The sequence below is a fragment of the Vipera berus genome (genome assembly GCF_964194415.1).
Source record: "Vipera berus genome assembly, chromosome: 13".
Classification (NCBI taxonomy): Eukaryota; Metazoa; Chordata; class Lepidosauria; order Squamata; family Viperidae; genus Vipera; species Vipera berus.
Genome location: NC_138216.1, coordinates 15780886 through 15806062, shown reverse-complemented (window position 1 = coordinate 15806062; position 25177 = coordinate 15780886). Strand labels below are relative to the sequence as shown.

The 25177-nt window shown below is 44.2% G+C and overlaps 1 protein-coding gene across 1 annotated transcript in view; it reads left to right on the top strand.

The window, feature by feature from the left end:
* The window catches only part of LMF1 (lipase maturation factor 1), a 113265-nt gene that overhangs the window by 4899 nt on the left and 83189 nt on the right, over nucleotides 1-25177 (top strand). The window contains exon 2 of the mRNA XM_081338113.1: nucleotides 1979-2044. Coding sequence (XP_081194239.1) covers nucleotides 1979-2044 — 66 coding nt within the window. The remainder of the gene's footprint in view (nucleotides 1-1978; nucleotides 2045-25177) is intronic.

The following is a 25177-nucleotide window of genomic DNA, read 5'->3' as shown; positions in this document are numbered from 1 at the left end:
TGCACAGCGTGCTAAGGCCGAATAAACAAGGGTTAATTAATTAAGCTTGTGAGGTGTGCAGTTCAGGGCACTGTGCGGATGGAGGTTTTGAATGTACACCAGCACTCTGGTGAGATCCTTCCTGTCCAGAGGTGAGCCACTGAAATTGTTGCATTGCGACGAGAAGGCCACGTAACGGTCACTTAGCTGCTGAAAGTGGGGTTTGCAAATACTGTTTGCCTGGCTCGCTGATTTGAATGCAAGGCAAAGTAGCTGCTTGGTAGGCAGCAAAAAGCTCCATTGTTCCTGGGGTGGGGGTGCAGGAGGGGTGAGGCTGGACAGCTGGGCCTGGGGGTAGATTAAGATGCATAAGAAACCAGGAGAGGGCGGGTTCTAGCTGTAGTGTGGGGGACTTTGAGCCACGTGCTCTCTCTCAGCCGAACCCACCTCACAGGGTTGTTGTGAGGAAAACAAGAATCAGAAATATTAGGAGTATTTGTATGAAACTGCCTAGAGTTTATATACATTTGAGGGAGAAGGTGGGATATAGTAATAATTTTGTTATAATTTATAATAATAAAAACAAACACCTGCCACACAACACCCCAGACTTAGCAACTGCCAATAAGAAAGACAAGAAAGTGTGACTAGTGGATATGGCAATACTTGGAGACAGGAGAAGGGAAGGGAGTCACAAAACACAGAGACTTGCAAATAGAATGACTGTGGCAACAGAAAGCAAAGGTATTACCAATAGCAGTAGATGCTTGGTACAATCCCAAAACATCTGGAGTGTCTCCTGAACATCTTCAGCACTGCCAAAATCCCCATCAGTCCATTGCAAAAGGCAGCTTCGCTTGGAACAGCCACAATCCCTTTGGCACCATCAAGCAGCAACACAGCTGCCCCTTCCAGGTCCTTGGGAGGTACTCAGTAGGTGGACAAAAAGGCCAGATCCAGTCTAAACCTCTGGCTGACTGCAGAACCAACCCCAATAATAACAAATATGCAAAAAGAGCAATTGGAAGGCCAAACTCCTGGCTTCATAGATGGGAATTTTGCACGGCCTCTCATCTAAAACAAAGGAGTACCTAGCTTTTTATTATTCAAGGCACAATAAAGTAATACCTCCATCACTGAATGAAGCCTGACTCTTGGAGACCTCATGGATGCGTCCATGCCGGCTTTTTGCCTGCAGCCAGAAGCCTTTGCCTTTTCATCACGTTTCTTCCCATTTTCCAAGTTGGCCAAGCCTCGGATAATTTTCTACTGGCCTCCATTTAGGTCTTAATCAGACCTGTCCTGATTTAGCTTCTAAACCTGACCAGATTGTTACAGGCTTCCCACCAGCTGGCAATACAGGTAGTCCTTGACTTACAACAGTTCATTTGGTGACTGAAGTTACAACGGGATTGAAAAAAAAGTGATTTATTTTTCACCCTTGCAGCATCCCCATGGTCACGTGATCAAAATTCAGACGCTTGGCAACTGACTCATATTTACAACGGTCGCCGTGTCCCAGGGTGATGAGCTCCCCTTCCGTGACCTTCTGACAAGCAAAGTCAATGGGGGAAGCCAGATTCACTTAACAACTGCGTTACTAACTTAACGGCTTCAGTGATTTACTTAACCGTGGCAAGAAAGGTGGCAAAATTCACGTAATGAATGTTTCACTTAAGAACAAAAATGTTGGGCTCAGGTGTGGTCATGAGTGGAGGTTAGGGTTAAGTATGTCGTAATGCAGTGTTTCTCAAGCTTGGCAACTTGAAGGTGGGTGGACTTCCAGAATTTCTCAGCCAGCTTTGCTGGGCAGTTCTGGGAGTTGACATCCACCCATCTTCAAGTTGCCAAGCTTGAGAAACACTGTCATAATATGTAATATATTACATATATTAATTGTATATTAACATCTGCATTAATGTATAATTTTGTTCAAAATTTCCTCAGAATGGAAGTGCAAGGACTAATCTCAGAGCTGTCTTTTTTTCCCCTCTCACAGGGGATGATAAAAATGCGAGGGGACCCTTGCTGGAAAGACTTGACATGCATGAATTACCATTACGAGGTGAGCTTTCCAAATGCAGACTCTTCTCCTTTAAAGGGGCTGTTTATATTTTCCAACTGGTTGCAAGGGATGCCTTGCCAACCTCCTGTTGAAAAAGGAAGGAAAGTGGGGGAAAAATATTTAAAAAGGATAAATGGCCATTCCATTTAAACTGTTGGCTCCTTAATATGTTGAAAAGGTCCATCCTTTCCTGCTGTGTTGAAAGTTGGCTACAGTGTGCTTAGGTCGTTGGAAAGAGAAAGTTGGAAAGTTTTTTCCAAGATTGCATGTGTACAGGTACCTCGACTTACAACAGTGACTGTTTGAAGTTACCACAGCACTGAAAAAAGTGACATGATCATTTTTCACACTTACAACCGTTGCAGCATCTCCAGGGTCACATGATCAAAATTCAGACGTTTGGCAACTGACTCATATTTATGATGGTTGCAGCATCACTGGGGTTGTGTAATCCCCTTTTGCGACCTGCCAACAAGCAAAGTCAACGGGGGGAGGGGGAAGCCAGATGTGTTGCTAATTTAACAACTGCAGTGATTCACTTAACAAATGTGGCAATAAAAGTCATAAAATGGGGCAAAACTCACCGAACAAATTTCTCAGTTAAGCAACATAAATTCTGGGCTCAATTGTGGTCGTAAGTCGAGATCACTTCCTGTACCTAAACCGGAGTTGATTTTTCCTCTTGCTTTTTTCATTTGAACTGTTGCTGACATTTGAGAACTGTCCTCTTCGGAAAGAGAGAAAGAAAGAAAGAAAGAGAGAGAGAGAGAGAGAGAGAGAGAGAGAGAGAGAGAGAGAGAGAGAGAGAGAGAGAGAGAGAGAGAGAGAAGAAAGAAAGAAAGAAAGAAAGAAAGAAAGAAAGAAAGAAAGAAAGAAAGAAAGAAAGAAAGAAAGAAAGAAAGAAAGAAAGAAAGAAAGAAAGAAAGAAAGAAAGAAAGAAAGACCAGATCCCCAAGCCCTGCTTTGCTTGTTTGGTTTTATTGTAGCCTGACCAGTTGTACAGGTAGTCCTTGACTTAAAAGTTCATTTAGTGACCATTCAAAGTTACAACGGCACTGAAAAAAGTGACTTATGACCGGTTTTCAAACTTATGACCATTGCAGCCTCCCCGTGGTCACATGATCAAAATTCAGACGCTTGTCAAGTGACTCACACGGTGTCCCAGGGTCACGTGATCCCCATTTGTAACCTTCTGACAAGCAATATCAGTTGGGGAAGCCAATTTATTTAACAACTATGTTACTAATTTAACAACTGCAGTGATTTACTTAACAACTGTGGCAAGCAAAGGCTGCAAAATGGGACAAAACTCAACAAATGTTTCACTTAGCAACACAGATGTTGGGCTCCATTGTAGTCATAAGTTGAGGACTACCTGTATCTTGCTCAGCAAAGTGTGGCTGAGTGCAATGTGTGAAGCAAGTTAGGACTGTTCCTTCCTACAAGATGGGATTGGTAGCTATTGACCACCATTCCTGCTTAAACATCTGGATAACCCTGGTGGATCTACTCAGGTTACTTTCTGAAACATTTGAGGACCAGTGATGAAGAGCTATTATTTATTATTAGTCAGGAAGATCTCCCCACGTGCAAATGTTGCCCAAAATGAAACTGGGATGAATTTGAATTATTGAATTATTCTGCATCATATATTAAGCATGGGTCCGGAATACCTCGGGGACCACCTGCTGCCGGCGTCGACTCCCCTCCGCCCTGTGCGCTCCCACAGAGAGGGCCTCCTCAGGGTGCCACCGGTCAGAGAATGTCGATTGGCGGCCCCCAGGGGGAGGGCCTTCTCTGTGGGCGCCCCGGCTTTATGGAACCAACTGCCGGTTGAGCTCCGGATGGCACCGGATCTCCGCTCCTTCCGGCGCGGGTTAAAGACCCATCTATTCGAACAAGCTGGCCTGGCCTGATGGGGGAATGTTAGGGTTTTAATGTTTTTATATTTTGATTGTTTTAATTGGGCAATAATTTAATCCTTTTTTAACTTTTGTATTTCTATTTATATGCCCTGTTCACCGCCCTGAGTCCTTCGGGAGAAGGGCGGTATAAAAATTCAATAAAACTAAACTAAACTAAACTAAGTATCTTTAATATCTTATAACATCTTCTCTCCTCTCCAGTAAACTAATATCACCACTAGGGAGTCAAAGTTGATTTTAAAAAACGAGGTGCGGGTTTGTTGCCTCTGAATTAACAAGGTGAGTGATTAAGTTCTAGAAAGCTGGACCAAATAAGAGAATGAAACTAGAACCCCCCGAGAAGTAACGGTGGAAGAGTCAACAACGAAAAGCAGGCAACTGAGATGTGAGAAGCTTTTTAGTCTCTGGGAACCACACAACATTTCTGGGGTGCGGGAAGGACTAGAATGGACAGGTCATTTCTAAGATATTGCTCCTCCTTAAGGGAGGATGTTTTGGGTTCTCCTTTGTTTTTATATTGTGTTATGTGCATTTGGGGATTTACAAAACCTTTTCTGCTTCAGTTTGAAAAATACACCTCTGATTTTCAGCCAGGTGAGTTGGAGGGATCTCCCTTCCCCACTTCTGGTGACAATCCGCAGGGTGGCACTGAGAATGCCTTTAGCTCATCAGGAAACCCTGAGTCCTTCACGCTTGATGGCTTTTTTTTGTTTAGGTTGGAATTGGAACAGGATTCTCTTCAAAGCTGTTGCAGAAAGACCCTGAGCTGGCATTTTTCTTCTTTCAGTTATTGCATCCAAAATAAGTAGGGTTTCTTTCTTTCCTTGGAGAAACAGCACAGAAACTTTGAAAAATTGTGTCCCCCTCTTCTCCTAAATTGGGGGTGAGAAAAGAAAGTATTCACAGGAGAGCTGCTTAAAACACACCAGCTGTTTGGAAAACAGTTGGCTTTTGTGGTTGCTTTCTGCAAACACTGCAAATGTTTTATCATTAGGAGATAAGGGTGGAGTTCACACACACCCCTTCCCCAAGAAAGGGGATGGATAAGAGAGGAAAAGCAGCCAGGTAAACTTTGTTTGTTTGGTTCTCCAAACAGCTCATATGAAAGTGGGGAGGTGTCCCTGGTGCCTGAGAATTGCAAACTGCAAGAGTAAAAATCTCAAAGGTAGCAGAAGCTTATTCCCAGTTTAGAGAAAGAAGTGCTTGGCTCGAGATACTAAGTTGTTCTGGATACCTTAAAAGTCCTGGGCCTATTCTGCTCCTTCTTTTTTAATATGAGGCTCACGTGCCTCTAAACACGATGCCCACATTTTTAAATTTAATTTGAGACTTGCAAGATTCTATAATGTACCCGTACAATAAAGTAGAATTACCTCGTTTAGGCATGTTTTCTGCCTGGTTTCCCTGAAAGGACTGGCATCAGTCTTGCAAGTCTGAAGATACAAAGTCTCCCCATCTTGGTTAAGGCCTCCTTATTTAGGAAGCCTCTGTTCCACAGGAACATAAATCTCATCCCTTTTAACTACTATATCTTTTGGCTTGTAAATGTACTTAACTGCCTTCCTTTTGTGTTAAGTTGCTCTAGCTCAGTGGTGGCGAACCTATGGCACGCGTGCCAGAGGCGGCACTCAGAGCTCTCTCTGTTGGCGCATGCGCTGCCGCCAGCAGCAGGTCTATCAGGCCGCCACCACCACCCGGAGCAGGAGCCCCGCCCAGCACAAAGGAGGCGAAGCGGCCCACTAGCAAGCTCAAGTAGAGCAGAGGTCACCAACCATTGTCGATTGGCGGATTGGAAGAAAAGGGAGGGGGAAGCATTTTACATGCATGCATGCGTGCACGGGGCCGTGAGCATGCACATGCTGCAAATAGGGCGGGGCTAGTGCCTGCGTGATACTAGCCCTGCCTCATTCTTGCGTGGTGCAGTGCCTTATATCTGCAGCTTGTGCCGCTGCCGTGGCCATATTTGCACCTTGCAGCATGGTGGCCCATTTTTGCATCCCTGGTTTTTGCGTGCCAGAAGTGGCACTCAGAGGCGCCTCCCTGCCCCCCCTGAGGGCACCACAATGCTGATGCACCCCTGACACTTTGCGATAAATAAGTGGTTTTTGGATTGTGGTTTGCGCACTCGGTCTCTAAAAGTTTCGCCATCATTGCTCTAGGTTGATTTTAGGAGCTTTTAATTATCCTATAAGAAAATATTTTTCATATAACTAAAATACATTTCCATTTGGACACCCACCACTCAAAGAAATTATTCTTCAAAGTCAGAAATCCCAGCGAAGAACAAAAACAACAATTAAGCCCAGTGTCCTTCTGTGTAATACTTACTTTGTTAGTTTCAGCTTAGTACGAGTGTGAATTTAATCATTCAAGTTTGTAGATTTGGTTTACGGTTTAGGGTTTTGTTTGAACCCAACTCAGTTGGATGTTCAAAATATGATTCCTGTTGCTGAGGAAGCAGCGAACTACACTCAGGAATAGCTTCCATATTAACACGCAGACATGTGCAACGGGAGTCAATATTTAAGCCTCCCATTCCTATTCAGATGCTGTACATAGGAAGAATTGCAATTTTTATTTTTTATCCTGGGTGTTAGATTGCAGTTTTGGTTAGTCTTTCAATTTTTTTTCAACCACTTTTGTCCTAAGTTTATTCCTTCAAAGAACAAAAATGTGTAGCATCGGTTTTTACAATAGTGTCAGGAAGGCTCTGTGCTTCCTACACTACAATCCATACAGTAACTGGATGCAGGATAGCAAACCAGAGAGTTTTGAACTCAATTGGGCTGAACAATCTAGCTTTAGAAGGCAATTTTTGCCAAGATCAAAGTCCAAAACCTGAACCCACTGGGGCAACCCTTTTCCATTCTTCTTCATCCCCATTTAAAATTCAACACACTCCATGTGAAAATTTCACTGCGTCGTTTCAGGCAGAGCCTCTCCCACATAATTCTTTTTCCGTTTGATCTTTCTTTTATTTCTTCTTCCCCAAGAAAAAAGAAGACAGAACTCTCTCTCTCTCTCTCTCTCTCTCTCTCTCTCTCTCTCTCTCTCTCTCTCTCTCTCTCTCTCTCTTTCTCTCCCCCTCCCTCCCTCCCTCCCTCCCTCTCTCTCTCTCTCCTTTCTCTGCAGATCCCAGGAGCCTGCACTCCTCCATCTATGCTTGACATCCAAGGCAGCTCAGGTGTCAGTCAGGAAGACTGTGCATATTGGCAACAGGCCAAGTGTGTTTTCAACAGGAACATGATCCTCATTCCAAGATTTTTACTCATTAACACATACATGCTCACACCCCTTTTTCCTCTCTCCATGTGCGCATTAAAGGATTCCTCGTGAGTCTTGGACAAACTTCTTAGTTGATGGCTGGTTTTCACCTATTTAATGCTTATGGATTTTTGTTGGGAAAGATCACAGCAACTTGCAAGACTTCCTCTTTCCTCTTTGTCCTCCTTTTGAGCTTATTTCAGGTATTCATCAGCTCTCTGAAGTGACCTTATAAGAGCTTCAGAGGCCACTTCAGTCCACCACCCATGATATGGAGGTGATGACATGGTTCAGGGCAGTTTATGATGCAACATTTTACTAGTGGCACGTAGAAAAATATTCCTGCTTTCTTTGTACCAATCCTTGCATTTTGATGGAATAGAATTTGCCTTTGAAATTTGAAGTTACAATGGCACTGAAAAAAGTGACTTATGACCGTTTTTCACTCTTACAACTGATGTGGCAACCCCATAGGCATGTGATCAAAATTCAGATGTTTGGCAACTGACTCATATTTATGACAGTTGCAGTGTCCTGGGGTCCCCTGTTGTGACCTTCTGATAAGCAAAGTCAATGGACAAGCCAGATTCAGCATAATCCTCATTGTGTAAGTATAGAACAGAACAGAACAGAACAGAACAGAACAGAACAGAACAGAATAGAATAGAATAGAATAGAATAACAGAGTTGGAAGGGATCTTGGAGGTCTTCTAGTCCAACCCCCTGCTTAGGCAGGAAACCCTATACCATTCCAGACAAATTGTTGTCCAATATCTTCTTAAAAACTTCCAGTGTTGGAGCATTCATAACTTCTGGTGGCAAGAGTTCCACTGCCTAGTTGTCCTTGGTTAGAAGTTTCTCCTTAGTTCTAGGTTGCTTCTCTCCTTGATTAGTTTCCATCCATTGCTGCTTCTCCTGCCTTTAGGTGCTTTGGAGAATAGCTTGACCCCCTCTTCTTTGTGGCAGCCCCTTAGATATTGGAACACTGCTATCGTGTCCCCCCTCGTCCTTCTCTTTATTAAACTAGACATACCCAATTCCAGCAATCATTCTTTGTATGTTTTAGCCTCCAGCCCCCTAATCATCTTAGTTGCTCTTCTCTGCACTCTTTCTAGAGTCTCAACATCTTTTTTACATTGTGGGGACCAAAACTGGATGCAATATTCCAAGTGTGGTCTTACTTCGCATGATCTTGATTCTACCCCTCTGTTAATGCAGCCTGGAACTGTGTTGGATTCACTTAACAACTGTAAGCTGTTGACAACAACTTACTATCTTAAGAACTGCAGTGATTCACTTAACAATTGTGGCAAGAAAGGTTGTAGAATGGAGCAAAACTCACTTAACAAATGTTTCACTTAACAATAGAAGTTTTGGGCTTAATTGTGGTCGTAAGTCAAGGACTACCTGTATTTCTTTATTAATTTTGGAAGAGTATCTGCAGCTGTGCATTGGGAATGTAACCTTACATTATGCACTCCTGACAACTAAGGTTAGGAGAAAAAAAGCTTCAGGATTTACAATGGGGGTGCAAATGCTGAGGCTTCAAATCCCCTCCCCCCCCCCGTTGTTACTGAATTTTAACTTTCCACGCAAAAGAAGAAAATTATTAAATATACTCTGAGTAATCCTTTTGACAGTGTGTAATTAATTACATTTAAATTAGTATTTTTTCCCAGCTCTGCCCAGTCGGAGTTCAGTGACGCTCAAGTTCACTCTTCTTTTTGACAGTTGCTTTCTTTTGATTTATATTGTTTGGCCATTCATGGTTTAGAAAGGGGATTAAGCGTAGTCCCCAGTGGTCAGGATAAATCCCTTATAAATCCTATAATACCGAGGCTGGGGTTGCCCCATAATTTAATTTAATTTAATTTAATAATATTTCTATACCGCCCTTCTCCCGAAGGACTCAGGGCGGTGAACAGGGCAAGAATAATATTTGTGTCTTTTTCCATCGGTTCAAGGCAAAGCAGTCAAGCCACTAGCAGAAGTTCAGTTCAACCCATTTCATATCAGATGTAAAATGGGAAGAGGTAGAGAGAAGATAAAGTCCTGCGCCAAAGGACACTCTTCCTTTCTCTGGCCGTTCAGCTGCCAGTCAGGGAATGTTTCTATTAGTAATGTCAGTTTGCCATGGAGTGACTCCTTTCGCTAGGTCTTTTCCCACCCATTATCCTCGGTTGTTCGTTTATAGTTAAAATCCATTTAGCTTGGCAAGTCGGTAGCAATGACTGGAGTTTGTGATAACCTGGAGCAAGATCACCACCTCAGAGTTGACTTGACAAGAGAACTTCAAAGATCCTTACTAGATCTCAGTTCCCAGGATATTTGGAAGAAGTGGGGGCTATTAAATTTGGTCTTGCTTGGGAGGAGAAGGAAGTTCTTACTTAACAAAGGTTTTGTGGTTATTTATCTTGAGTGATTATATCTCATTAAGTCAGTGTTGGCTCTCAGTGAGTACAGGTAATCCTCAACTTATGACCACAATTGACCACCAGATTTATGTTGTTAAGCAAGACGTTTGTTAAGTGAGTTTTGCCCCATTTTACAACCTTTCTTGCCACAGTGAATCACTGCAGTTGATGAGTTAGTAACCTGGTTGTTAAGTGAATCTGGCTTCCCCCATTGACTTTGATGGTCAGAAGGTTGCAAAAGTTGATCACATGACCTTGGGCACAGCAACAGTCATTAAGTATGAACCTGTTGCCAAGCCTCTGAATTTTGGTCACGTGATCGTGGGGATGCTGCAAAGCGTCCATTGCTGTTTCTTAGCTTGCCTACAGATTCAGGGGGAGAGGAGGGAAGAATGGAATGCAGGCTTCAGACATCGGTCTGCCAAGCCGTGTGAATCAAGGTCACTCAAGAGTTGTTTACGGAGAACTAAGGCACTCTCTCATGTCCCACTTCATGGGACAATGTGGCCTGCCCTGTTAGAGGGGAGGGAGACTCTGTACTTTTAATATACTGATTTTGGCACCAATTAATCAGAGCTGATTTTTCTTTCACCTCTGCCAAAATGATTTACCCAATAAAGTTTTGCATTAGAGATCGGATTGTGTCAGCTGTGCTTACTTCATTGTGTTTGTCAGTCAGACGAACACAAAGGTTGTAACTGTGAACAATGGTCATAAGTCACTTTTTCCCCCCAGCGCCGTTGTAAGTTTGAACGGACACTAAATGAACTGTTGTAAGTCAAGGGCTACCTGTTCACAGATAGACCTTCACCAGGATGATACCTGCACGCATATGCACACACACACACACACTCGTATACACCATGTCCCTGACACCTGGTCCTTCAGATGTTCTAATGGTACTACTATCATGGAGTCCATTCCCTTTGCTGCTGGTTGTTCTCCTTTTTTCCTTACGCCTTTTCCAATGTTAACGGGCTTCACATAGGAATTGGATCTGGACATAATATGTCCAAAATGCAATAGTTTGAGCCTGGCACCTTCTGTAACTACTCTGGACTGGTTTGTGGGTTGCCTATCATGTTCTTCAGAGTTTTCTTCAACACCAGAGTTCAAAAGCACCTTTCTGCCTTGAAGTTCCCAATTTTCTGAAGTTTATTCTTGTGTTTATTGGCTTGGATATTCTTTTACATCAGTCTTTACATTGCAGGGATTTTCATGGCAACTCTTTAATAAAACTTGGCAACCATAGCTGGGGGGAAAAATGTGTTGTTTGAAAAGGAGATGAATATATCTTAATTAATACTGTAACAAGAGGATGAGCCAAGGGGATGAAACGGGTGAGAGGGCGAAGGAAGGTTGGCAAGCTGGTGAGCGACAGATCCGTCAAGAAAATTGGGGATGTCAAAATCCTCTTTTATCACGCTGATGGGCTGGAGGATGAGACAGGAACTGTGGGTGGTAGAAAATCTGTTTGATTCTTGTGGGAGAAAGATGAAAAGCTAACCAGCATTTAAACTTTTTAAGGGTTGTAAAAAAAAAAGAAAAATGGCTTCAGCTGGAAAGAACATTCGAAGAGCACATTTGGAGGATCTGCAGTGTACCGTTTTCCATCAGGGGACAAGGCTGCAACCCTCCCACTGTCTGCTTTGATTTGAGATCAATGCTTTGTCCTCCTGCTTGGCATTCCAACAATTTCCAGGGGGAAATTGGCAAAAGAGCAATTCATTCCAAATCAGGTCCTGACCAATAGCAATAGCACTTAGACTTATATACCACTTCTCAGTGCTTTACAGCGCACTCTAAGCGGTTTACAGGGTCAGCCTGTTGCCCCTAACAATATGGGTCCTCATTATACTGACCTTGGAAGGACGGAAGGCTGAGTAAACCTTGAGCCAGTCAGGATCGAACTCCAGGCTGTGGGCAGAGTTAGCCTGCAGTACTGCATTCTAGTGACTGTGACACCATGGCTTGCTCCTTCCTTCCTTCCTTCCTTCCTTCCTTCCTTCCTTCCTTCCTTCCTTCCTTCCTTCCTTCCTTCCTTCCTTCCTTCCTTCCTTCCTTCCTTCCTTCCTTCCTTCCTTCCCAATAGCAGACAGACTTATATACTGCTTCATAATGCTTTCCAGCCTTCTCTAAGTGGTTTACAGAGTCAGCCTGTTGCCCCCCAACAATCTGGGTCCTCATTTTACCGACCTTGGAAGGACGGAAGGCTGAGTCAACCTTGAGCTGGTGAGGATCAAACTCCTGGCTGTCAGCAGAATTAGCCTGGAGTCCTGCACTCTAACCACTGCTACGCCACCAGGGCTCAGCAATATGGACAGGGAGGAGGTCTTACGGATGATGATGTAAAACGGGAGCGATGATGGTGACACTGGTTTCTTTCCCAGTTTTGAGGGGGGAAATGCTTTTTCTGTTCTTTTTTAAAATATATACAGCTAGCCCTCGACTTTCCACCACAATTGAGCCCCAGATTTTTGTTGATAAGCGAAACATTTGTTAAGCAAATTTTGCCCCATTTTACGACCTTTTGCGCCGCAGTCGTTAAGTGAATCATTGCAGTTCTTCAGTTTGTGACACAGTTGTTAAGCGAATCCAGCTTCCCCATTGACTTCGCTTGTAAAGAGGTCTCAAAGGATGCTCGCATGACCCCAGGACACTATGCAACCGTCATAAATACGAGTCAGTTGCCAAGCATCTGAATTTTGATCACATGACTATGGGGATGCTGCAGTGGTCGTGAAAAATGGCTCTAGGTCATTTTTTTCAGTGCCGTTGTAACTGAATGGTCACTAAATAAACTGTCGTAAGTCGAGGACTTATCTGTATGGTCTCTTTTGTGGGTTATAGTGCAACTTTCATGCCTTGCCAACCTCAGGGTGACGAGGAACGGTGCCATCAGTTTTCACCATATTCATGCCATGTCAACGCTGCTTACATTGGATGTTTTTGATTTGACAACGTATGGAGATGCAACCATTTTCCTTCTTATGTTTTACTCTTAGAATTAGAGCTAGAATTAGATGATACTGGGGGGAGGAGGAGGAATGTGCATGGGAGTTGATTAGACATAACAGTACTGTAACTAGTGTGAGAATCCAGGTTTTTGAAATAAGAGATGATAAGAAATGGCGGGCTGGAGAACTGGAAGGAGAGCCTGCATTTCAAACTAGTTGGAGAATCTGATTTATGACTGTAAATTGGAGGAGGGAATTGTGCTTTGATACTATGTGCTTAGTGGAGGGGAATTCAGATTTTGGCTTCGGCCATGTACGTGCCAATGCTATGCCACTCGAATAAAGATACTTTAAGGTAAACAATGCCTCAAAGTTCTTTGAAGAGTTTCATCTGTCGGAAACAAGACATGCCACTGACTCTGAGGTCCTGATGGATCACATGGGGTTGATTTTTCCATGCCATGCAGCTTCTGTGTTCAGATAGCGTTACAACCCGGAAACAAAACACAAATTAATCATTTGCCATGCTGTTTCCAGCAAAATATCCCAAGATACTTTATGGCAAAACTAAAATCTTCCTTTTTTTCCTTCACCTTTTAAACATAGGATTTGCTTTACAGATAGTCCTCGACTTACAGCAGTTTGTTGAGGGACCGTTCAAAGTTACAACGGCACTGAAAAGAGTGGCTCGTGACCGCTTTTCACAGTTATGACCACTGCAGCATCCCCGGGGTCACCTGAACAAAATTCGGAAACTTGGCAACTGGTTCATATTTATGACGGGGTCACGCGATCCCCTTTTGCAACCTTCTGACCAGCAAAGTGCACAGGGAAGCCAGATTCACTTAACAACCAGGCCAGTAACTCAGTAACTGCAGTGATTCACTTAGCAACGGTGGCAAGAAAGATTGTAAAATGGGGCAAAACTCACTTAACAAATCTCTCGCTTAGCAACAGAAAATTGGGGCTCCATTGTGGTCGTAGGTTGAGGACTACCTGTATTAGCAGAGCTTGCCAAATATAACGTGTTGCTGAAATTGATTGCTCCTCTGTTTGTCCCCCAGTTTTGGAGGTGCTTCTCATTACCTTTGGGCTGTGACCGGTGCAACTTTTTCATAAAATCAATGAAAGCTGTAGAATTAAAAATTATTTGCCCTCTTTTAAGACGTTACGCATGCCAATTCAGTTTTTAATCTAGGTGGAATACAAATCCTTTACCAGTCTTACTATTTTTAAAATCCTCTATGCTAGAGAATTGCACAAAAGAGCCTTTGTCTTTTTTTATTAATCTAATTTATAGGTTTGAGAATTTTGAATTGGTGGATCGTAAAAGCTGATTTACATTCTGCTCTTAAGAACTTTCTGCAGCGACAGCTTAGTCTGCAGGGTATGAAATGGAATTAGAAAGAAACTCTGCGTTCTGTATAATGTGCGTATGCCTAGTAATGATCAGACTTCAAGTCAGGCCACACCACTGTTCCGCAAGCGAATTCTTAGTGTGCCAAGAAAAATAAATATACTGGAAGAACAAACCTCTGTTGTATGTGTGCAAAGTGCCCTCTTCAAAATGTGGTTGCTTATTGCATCTCTGCGTGAGTCACTATTTGGAATTCTCCTTTTCCGACTAACTTCCCCTGGCAGATAGCAATTTGCTACACTTCTGGGTTGCACGTGATTAGATTATTCAGCCATTTCTGATTTGGAAAGTCAATGAAATTTCATCCCTCGGAGGGGACTTTCAGGAGTATTTGTGTATGAGTCTTATCGTAGCTTCTTTCCTTCCAATCCAGAGGCCCACTCAGAGCCAGGACATAACCCATCTTGTTCAGCATTGCCAGTATAAGAATGCTTCCTAGGCATCCACAGTTAGGTGGGACATGTACCTTTAACCTGAACAGGTCTGGCAAAATGTCTGCAAAATGGTGACCGTGAATTTTTCTGCCTTCTTGTCCCAAAGGTACTTTTTCAACAGGCAACGAGACCTTCCTTCCTTCCTTCCTTCCTTCCTTCCTTCCTTCCTTCCTTCCTTCCTTCCTTCCTTCCTTCCTTCCTTCCTTCCTTCCTTCCTTCCTTCCTTCTTTCTTTCTTTCTTTCTTTCTTTCTTTCTTTCTTTCTTTCTTTCTTTCTTTCTTTCTTTCTTTCTTTCTTTCTTTCTTTCTTTCACAGGACTTCGCCAGCAAAGTTTGCAAACTAAAACTGGATCCTGTTTGATCATTCCAACAACTGCAGCTGTCACAGTAGTGAAACAACTGCTGCAACCTCAGCGGTTAACCAACATTAACCAACCTCAGCCCAGACCACCTATGTGCCATGCTGGACCTCTGCCTGACTGCTACCTATTTTGAATACAGTGAAGGTTTCTACAGACAAAAACATGACTGTGCCATTGGCTCATCTGTGTCCCCCATTGTGGCCAATGTCTACATGGCAGAGACAGAAACCAAAGCCCTAAACTTCATAGGAATTCCACCCACTACCTGCACAAAAATAGTCCAGTTGCCTCTTGAAAAAGCACCTTTGGGATAACCATGACCTGGATGACTGAGAATCTCCATAGACATTTTCAATCTTCTTCACTCCTGCCATTCTTGAACCTTTGCAACCAGGGTCTTCAAGTCATAGCTTTACCTTTATTTGTCAGGTGTGTTAGTTCTCAGGCATCTTGGAGCATTTGAAGGGAAGATGGAGACCCGGATCAAGGCACAAATGCTGCTTGGTGATGCATGACCACTGCAGAAATAGATGGGTGTGCATGGTCCCCAAGCACTCCAAGGTAAAAGGAAATAGGTATTGCAACCTCTTGCCTTACTTTCCATCTGAAGGTATTCCTGCTTGGAAGCTAATCAATAACTCACCTATGGAAGGGTGTGTACACACAAATGGAACATACCTAAGTTTGTACGTCATATGGAATGGGTGTGCTTTTTATAATAGAAAAATAAAATGTATTTATAACAATATCAGTTTCTAGTTGGTACTAATGGGAAATTTCCCTGTAGGTATAAACCTCATTTTCCAAGGAACATCTGTTGTAAGGGCCCCAAGCAGGAAAGTAAGAGATGAACAGCCGGTGTGATCCTCAGAATGATCAACTCTACTAATTGCCAAAGATCGTTTTCATTTTCAAAAGTTGTGCACGTCTCCTTGGCTTCATGGTAACTGTTGGTGTGATCTGTTTTATTTGAGCTACACTGAAAACACTCAATGACTCTATGGGCCTTCATGTTAAAAAAACAAGTGAGTTTTCTTCTCCCCTCTGCATCCTCTTTTCCTTTTGTGCTATGTCAGTTTGGACTGCAAGCCTAATGTCAGGAACTTAATTATGCTTATTCTTAGGTGAACCACTAGGACTTCAGCATTCAGGCTATGTACTTAAATGAAATGCTGCATGTGGCTTTAAGTCTTCTGCTTTACTAGGAAAACAGGGTGAAACTGACCTCTTCAAATATTTATTTCCTAGGAAATTGCATAAGGAAAGGCTGGTGTGTGGTTCCAATATCTTGTTCACACAAGCACTTGCAGAGTTTCTATTAAAGGATGCTCAGATTCTCTTCCTTCAGTGCCTCGTTGGGGGGAGTTGCACCGTTCATCTCTGTGAAATTAATATTAGCCCTGAGAATTTGGCGTGGATTGACAGGTTCCCCTGTCAATCAAAAGAGCTTCCCCTGTCAATCAAAAGACCTTCCCCTCTGTTTTATGTTGCAAGCTCCACTTACAAGCCTTTTCCGCCAGAGTCATTGTAAAGGCCCACCTCAGCTAACCACCCAAGAAAGCAGAACTCTTGAAACAGGCAATGTCAAAAAAGGAAACTTTTATTAGGGGTTAGTGACAGTAGGGAAGTCAAGGCGAGATCTGGGGAAAACCCCGCTTAAACGGTATAGTTAAACCAGGAATATTCCTTCTCCCACCAGAGTCATAAAAGTACCGCATATACTTGAGTATAAGCCGACTCGAGTATAAGCCGAGACCCCCAATTTCACCCCCAAAAACTGGAAAAAGTTATTGACTCGAGTATAAGCCGATCTGCCGTTCTGCAAGCCTCCGCCGCCGGCGGAGGCTGGATCCGTGCTCTGCAAGCCTCTGCCGCCAGCAGAGGCTCGATCCGCCATTTTGCAAGCCTGAATACACAGGAATACCCTGTGTGGCCGCGGCTCTCGGGGAAGCCCTGGCTGTCCGCTTCCTCGCTCCACACTGCCATTCGGGGCCCGCGCGTTCCCCGGGCAAATCGCGGCGCCCAGCAGGCGAGGAAACACGCCCGCTCCAGTCACCCCCCCTTCCCTCAGGAGACGCAAAGCAAGTGACCGCCCGGAGCTTACCGAGGACTTGCGTGCGGCCGAGGCTTCGGTGCTTCCAGGATCGCGCGCACCTCTCCCAAGCCGCCGCCGTCCGGAGACCTGCCGAAGTTTGGGGAGGTTTGGGGAGGTGCGCGTGCACCTCCCCAAACCTCCCCAAACGTCGGCAGGTCTCCGGACCTCCGCGCCCTGCCTGCCTGCTTCTTTCCGCTGCGGAAAGAAGCAGGCAGGCAGGGCGCGGAGGTCCGGAGAACTGCCGACGTTTGGGGAGGTTTGGGGAGGCGCGCACCTCCCCAAACCTCCCCAAACTTCGGCAGGTCTCCAGACGGCGGTGGCTTGGGAGAGGTGCGCGCGATCCCGGAAGCACCAAAGCCTCGGCCGCGCACAAGTCCTCGGTAAGTTTTTTTGTTGACTGGAGTATAAGCCGAAGTGGAATTTTTCAGCCCAAAAAGTGGGCTGAAAAATTCGGCTTATACTCAAGTATATACGGTATATATGCAAGGAAGACAATAAGGATTTGGGGACCTGACAGTCATTTCTTCTGCATTCTCTTGTCTCTCAGAGGTACCGGCTGGATTTCCTGTTTGCAATTTCCCTCAAGCAAATCTTCTAGAGCAACATCACGTGATGTGTTGCAATGTATCGTGACTTTTTTCTCCATTGCCGGCAATGGGGTGGGCGCAGTTCGGCATCCAGCCCACGGGCCAGCAGTTTGATACCCCTGTTGTAGAAGTTTCTGCGAGGCAGGTTAGTCCTGAGGCTGTCTGGGTGATAGATGGGCAGCACCCTGCCCTGACCTGGAGTTCCTACCAGTTGAATTGATTGCTTTGAGATGGCCCTGCCTCACATGATTACCTTCACGCTCCCTCATTCTCTGAAATCTAAGAAGGTGCTGCTGGGGTAGATTTCCAAAGATTTTCAGTGGAATATCAGGTTTTCAGTGGAAGTAACACTCAATAACAGCAATGCTCTTCTGTGTCGTTGGGGGCCAACAGTTGAGATTACAAAATATAAAGATGTTGGGCCTCTGGAAAGAGTGCAGAGAAGAGCAACAAGGATGATTAGGGGGTTGGAGGCTAAATCATATGAAGAACGGTTGCAGGACTAGGGTGACATGATAGCAATGTTTCATATTTGAGGGCCTCCTCCAAAGACCAGGCGGTCAAATTATTTACCAAAGCACCCAAAAGCAAGACAAGAAATGAAGGATGGAAACTAACCAAGGAGAGATGCAACCTAAAACTAAGGAGAAACTTCCTAACAGTGAGAACAACTAACTAGTGGAATGGCTTGCCACCAGAACGGCTTGCCCCACCCCTTCAAAAAGAGACTGGACAACTATTTGTCTGAAACAGTGTAGGGTCTTCTATACCCTATACCACAGGTCTGCAACCCGCGGCTCCAGAGCCGCATGCGGCTCTTTTAGCCGACTCCTGCGGCTCCTAGTCCTCTGCCATGTGCAGTCCAAAAAAAAAAAAGTGGGACTAAAAAAGTTCAACCAATCAATTCAAATATGCGGGGTAGGTGCATATCTCGCCTTGGCTCCACTCTTCAGTCAAACCCTGTTCTGCGCATGCGCACGTGTACGCACATGTGCACACATTTTTTGCGGCTCCCAGCTTTTCCTTTTGTGAGGGAACCGGTTCCGAGTGGCTCTTTCACTGTTTCAGGTTGCTGACCCCTGCCCTATACCAACCCCCTATACCAAGCAGGGGTTGGACTAGAAGAACTCCAAGATCCCTACCAACTCTGTTATTCTAAATGGTGAACTGGTAGTATTGCCACTGATCTGGTGCACACTGGATCACTGTGGCCTCATCTCCAGGACATGCAACCCTTTGGTAGCCAGGGGGTAGTGCCTGGAATTTCGTTTTAAAACATCTTCTGAGGGCACCTATGGTCTGTTTTCCAAATTCCAGGTGTGTGGACCAGCACAAAAGGTTGCCTGCCCCTGACCTATTCTTACTAGGGTTGTTAAATCTCATTAAAGTCTCCTTTCACAAAACAGGAAGGGGCATCCTAGCGCTTGAGAGTTGAGAGAGGATAGCACAGAGAGCTACATCTTTGAATGTGGCAAAAAATAACATTGAAAACAAGCAGACACTATGAAGAACACTGTTGTGGTTGTGGTTTGCACACACACTAATGAGAGCAATATTGTTACTGTATGTCAAAATAGCAGCCCAAATTACTGCATGACTTTGGTTTCACACTCCAAACATTGGACTGTATCTATACATAAACTGTGTTCCACCATGAGGGAACCAGTGCTGTGTTTAGTGCACAAAAGGAATAATGAAAGATAAACTTAACAAAATTAAAAGCATTAATATGATAGAGCAAAGACAACAGGTAAAAGGTAGAGCCGTGGTGGTGCAGTGGTTAGAATGCAGAATTGTAAGCTAACTCTGCTCACTGCCAGGAGTTCAATCCTGACCGACTTAAGGTTGACTCGGCCTTCTATCCTTCTGAAGTTGGTAAATTTAAGACCCAGATTGTTGGAGGCAAGTGGCTGAGTCTAAACCGCTTAGAGAGGGCTGTAAAAGCACTATGGAGTGGTATATAAGTCTAAGTGCTATTGCTATTGTGTTGGTTGAAAATCCTTCTGAGCTTTTCAGATATTCCTGCAACATCTGGAATGACAACGTTGCTTCATTTGTTCTTCTCTTTTTTTTCTGTAATAGAGAAGCTCCTACTGGGTCTTTTTTGGGGGGGATTTTATGAAGGCCCAGTTAGGATAGCCACAAGTTCTGACTCTATAAACCACCCAGAAAGTGCTGTAAAGCATTGTAGAGTGATATATAAGTCTTAAGTGCTATTGCTAAAAACATTCTTGCTTTCATTGCATCAATGCACCTCTCCATACGTGGCCTTTTGTTCTTTGTTCTTCCCCTTCTCTCTTGACAGTTTTATAAGTCCATCCAACCAGGGTTTGCTCGATCTTGCCCTTCTTCTCCACTTGTTCACTCTTCCTTCATTGATTGGCTTTGCATTTTGGTCCTCATTCTTTCCTCCTGAACTTTCATAAAGGGGGTTTCACTACCTTAATTCCTTTGAAGGATCTGCCATATGAAACAAAATCTACTGTTGGTGATAGACCTCAGCCCACTACTGTTGGTGATAGACTTCACAGCATGGATGTTGAGGGTGTGTGATGATCCTACCTTGAGTTGTACAAAATAAAATTAAGATATAAATATTATGATAAATATCTGTGAGGTAAAAATACAAGAGGGAAATGAAATGCTACTATTAAAGTGGTAGTTTGGTACTCATCGTTTTTGTTACTCATTGTACCACCCAGAACCAATTAACTTTGAGTTACAGTGGTACCTTGGTACTCAAAGTTAATTGGTTCCTGGGTCGTACAATGAGTATCAAAAATGATGAGTACCAGATTTTTCCCACAAGGAAGTGAGTCACAAGGCAGCTGACACTGACATGTTCTAGCTTGTGCGTTGAGCACCAAACAAACAATGAGTACCAGGATAAATGTTCAGGTCAAAATGCGTTGGGTACGAAATTCGATGAGTTTCAAAGTAGTTGAATACCAAGCTACCACTGCACAGCTAAAGACCAGTCAGATGAAATGCTTAATACTTTTTTTTACTTTGTTGCTTCCATATGTCCATTTCCATTCATTTAACCCTCTGCTCGGGACAGGGGATATTCCTCTGTCCTAGTCCTATTAGACCTCTCAGCGGCTTTCGATACCATCGACCATGGTATCCTGCTGCGGCTCCTCAGGGGATTGGGAGTGGGAGGCACAGTTCTTCAGTGGTTCTCCTCCTATCTCCTGGGACGCTCGCAGTCGGTGTTGGAAGGGGGGCAGAGGTCGACCGCGAGGCCTCTCGTTTGTGGAGTTCCTCAGGGGTCGGTCCTCTCGCCTCTCCTGTTCAACATCTACATGAAACTGCTGGGTGACATCATTCGTGGTTTTGGAGTTGGGTATCATCAGCATTTTCATTTCGACCCCAAACCACCCCAGTGATGCCCTCGACGTGATGTCCCGATGCCTGGAGGCGGTCCGGGTCTGGATGGGGAGGAACAGGCTTCGACTCAACCCTGACAAGACTGAGTGGCTATGCGTACCGGCATCTCGGGATATTCAGGATATCCCACCCCTCACTATGGGGGCTGAGTTATTACCCCCTGTAGATAGGGCTCGCAACTTGGGAGTCCTCCTAGATTCACAGCTTTCCCTAGAAGACCATATAGTAGCTGTGACTAGGGGGGCCTTCGCCCAGGTTCGCCTGGTGCGCCAGTTGCGGCCCTATCTAGACCGGGATGCCTTACGTACGGTCACTCATGCGCTCGTGACCTCTCGTCTTGACTACTGCAACGCTCTCTACATGGGGCTACCCTTGAAGACCACTCGGAGGCTCCAACTGGTACAGAATGCAGCCGCGAGAGTTGTGTTGGGAGTTTCCCGACACTCCCATGTCACACCTTTGCTCCGCGAGCTGCATTGGCTTCCAGTTGTCTTCCGGGTGAGGTTCAAGGTGTTAGTAATGACCTACAAAGCCCTACATGGCATGGGTCCGGAATACCTTGGGGAGCACCTGCGGCCGGCGTCAACTTCCCTCCGCCCAGTACGCTCCCACAGAGAGGGCCTCCTCAGGGTGCCACCGGTCAAAGAATGCCGACTGGTGGCCCCCAGGGGGAGGGCGTTCTCTGTGGGTGCACCGGATCTTTGGAACCATCTTCCGGTCGAGCTCCGGATGGCGCCCGATCTCCGCTCCTTCCGGCGCGATCTTAAAACCCATCTCTTTGTACAAGCTGGCCTGGCCTGATGGGACGGGGTTGGATTTTATAAATGGATTTTAACTTTTAATCTGTATTAATTTATTACGGGCACTGTTTAATTACTTTTAATAACTTTTAATTTTTGTATCTTGTTTTTATGTATTGCCCTGTTCACCGCCCTGAGTCCTTCGGGAGAAGGGCGGTATACAAATTAAATTAATAAATAAATATAGTATTCTTGTAGTCATTTTCTCTTTATTCCATAGTATTTCTCACTCCTTTCCTCCCATTCTCATTTTTTCCTGACACTACCAGATAATGGTCCATCACACACGTGGCATTAATGAAATTGTTTCTAACACTAGTCCAAATGGCCAAGGCAAGTGGATGTGCTTTGCATTTACACCAGATCAGAAATATCCCTCACCTTCGTATTTGTTCAGTTTTCTATTCAGTGTGAGCTTCACATAAAAAACTGACAGTCCTCTGACATGTCATATGTTGCAATTCCTGAACAATGCTAGGTTTAGGGCTGCCAGAATAAACTTTTTTTTTTGCGAGGGGGCTGGGGGAACTGAAAATAATTGAGAAGCATTGTAGAATATTTCACTCTACCCTCCTGCTGACTCCTAGTTAGTTCTCCTTCCCACGTGTTTTCCCTGTTTTATGTCTCTGTCCCGGTGATCATTCAATTCAAGCCCAGTGGAATGGTTGAGATTTCAAAGGTGGTCTCGCACAGTGGCCCCCAACCTTTCCCATGGAACAGAGGGGGTGTGGTTTCACGTGCTGTCTACATCCCAGGGATTGGGCTTCACTTGTTTGTGTGGACCGGTTTCTGGCATGCTGTGGACAGGTACTGTTCCATGGACCAGGGGTTGAGGACCTCTGGTCTAGCACACCCAAAGCTGAGTTGTGCCTTGACAACTGTTTTTTCCCCCAGTTCCTGCAAGAGAAGCCACCTCCTGTTATGTTTTAATTACTGCTCTGCCAAAATCTGGGTTTCTATTTTCCATTCCTCATCTGTGAAAGAGATACTTTCTCCCTGCTACCAGATTCTCAATCTTTTGAGAACTTATTTCCATTATTTTCCAGTGGTGCTTCTGAGCTTGTTGTACTGTTGTGAAGCAGTGGGGCTCTGCAAATATCTGGCCTCTCTTCTCTTGGGAATCAGTAATGCCAAACCCCCCAATTCCCTCCCTAACTCTTCACTTCATTGAAAAACACAAGAAGCCCAGGAACAGGAATGGAGGAAAAGCGGAGGAAACACGTTTTGTGTCATGCTTGGAATAAAACCGTCCCGCTCGTAAATGTGTATTAGTGGAGCTTCAGATGCTCTGAGCCTTCGTTCCCAGGAAATGAAGATAACTCAAAACAAATCTCTGGCTCCCTGATGTAAAGATACCTTCCCATCCTGGCCACCTGCACATTCCTCAGCTTTCAGGGAAATGGTGCACAGAGAATCCATTCCTACAATTGGAAAAAGTCAGTTGCTGAACAAGCTGGGAGATGTGTTGGGTTATAAGGTGAACGTGACCCAGTTTCTGAGACTTCTCTAACCCAATTCCAGGCCATTTTAGCAAATATTGTAAAGTGAATGCTTCTTTTGGCTGGTGTTGGCTTTCTAAGCCTGGACAGTTCATTTTTCAGCCTCATTACTCTTCACCTACTACAGCATGCTACTCATTAGCAAACTCACAGAAAATGTGGCTGCAATTATTGTTATTATTATTTATTAAATTTATATAATTATTTTTTTTTTAAAAAGAGACTAAACATAATAATGATAGGTGGAAAAAGTGTGCCTATTTCTTCTTAATGAAGAGCTCTGGTGGCGCAGTGGTTAGAATGCAGTATTGCAAGCAAACTCTGCCCATAGGCAGGAAGTTCAATCCTGACTGGTTCAAGGTTGATTTAGACTTCCATCCTTACAAGGTCGGTAAAATGAAGACCCAGATTGTTGGGGCCACAGGCTGACTCTATCAACCACTTAGAGAGAGGGCTGTAAAGCACTGTGTAGTGGTATATAAGTCTAAGTGCTAAGTGCTATTGCTACATGTGCTACACACGTGAAGGCACCATTTTGAGTTTTTTCCCCTCTCCCTGAAATATCCCCAGGTTTGATTCTTTGCAGGATTTAATTCATAATGGGCAATATTTTTGTGGCTGCTCTGTGGGTTGTGGTAGAATGCCATCAATATAACTGTTTTGCCTTGATTTAGGGGTTGTTGGGATAATATTAGTGGTTTTATGGAATGAATTGATTGCTCCTATGGTTTTATATGTGATTTGCTTGGTCAGTTTTTCTGTAGGTGTGGTGGTAGTTGCAGCAGTCTGAATGGACTACTATATATTTGTGTTGGTCCTAAGAAAAATGATAAAGGCTTGTGTTTAGTTCCCACTTTTCTGTGTGGTGTGTACTTGAAATAAAATGCCCAGTTTTGTCCACAGCATCAGATAAAAATGTAGGTTGTTTGTTCTGAGATCCAAATGCTTGAAAGGGCAGGATTCATATTTTAAATATTTCATGCATGTAATATTCTGTGAGTCAAGTCATCCTCCGGCTTACCTGCTTTTCCTGTGGTGGAAAATATATCTTTGGAGCTTCTGGCCCCCCACCCCAACAGAGAGCCAATTTGGAACCAGGCTAGAAACCGGGAGTCCGGGAGTTCTAGTCCTTGGTCATGAAAACTGGCTGGGTGACTGAGCCAGTCATTCTTTCTCAGCCCAACCCACTTCGCAAGGTGTTGTTGTGGGGAAAATAGGAGGGGGAAGGAGTATTAGGTATGTTTGCTGCCTTGAGTTATTTATTTAAAAAATGCTTTAAAAAAGCATTAACAAAGATTACACGAAATGTTTGCGCTGAACCAAGGTACCTTGAAACGGATCATGCTATTTCTGCCTCTTTTCTTGATTCGATCCAAATTCTTCTCTCCTTTCCTCAGACGTTCATAAAATTATGGTTGTCTTTGACCATTGTGATGCAGTTGTGTCCAAGGGCACGTGTTGTGAAGCCACGGTGTTACAGATCATAGTGAACCAGAGCAGAGGGCAGGGAAGAAAAGCATCACGGAAGACAAACACAGTCAGAACTGAGTAGACATTATGAGTCCCAGCAGCAGAAGACACTGAGTTACTCAAAGCAGGAATTCTAGCCAACTGAAGCAGACCTTGTGAGTTCAAAAATTATCCATCCAGACAGCTTCTTGGCCACCCTGTGTAGTTCATTTGTGGTTTGCCGTGTGTTGTGATTGCAGAAAATTGAGCTAGTTGAATTAAGTAATTCAGTGTTTCTCAGCCTTGTTGGCCACTTTGACATGTCTGGTCTTCAGCTCCCAGAATTCCCCAGCCAGCTAAGCAAGACATCTTAAAGGCACCAAGGCTGAGAAACGCTGAACTAAAGGTATAAGATAAATGAAATAAATTTTGAGTAAGCTTGCTATCTGAGCACAATGTTTTTTCCTTGAACTATTCAACAAATCAAGGAGAGAAGCAACCTACAACTAAGAAGAAATTTCCTGGCAGATAGAAGAATTGA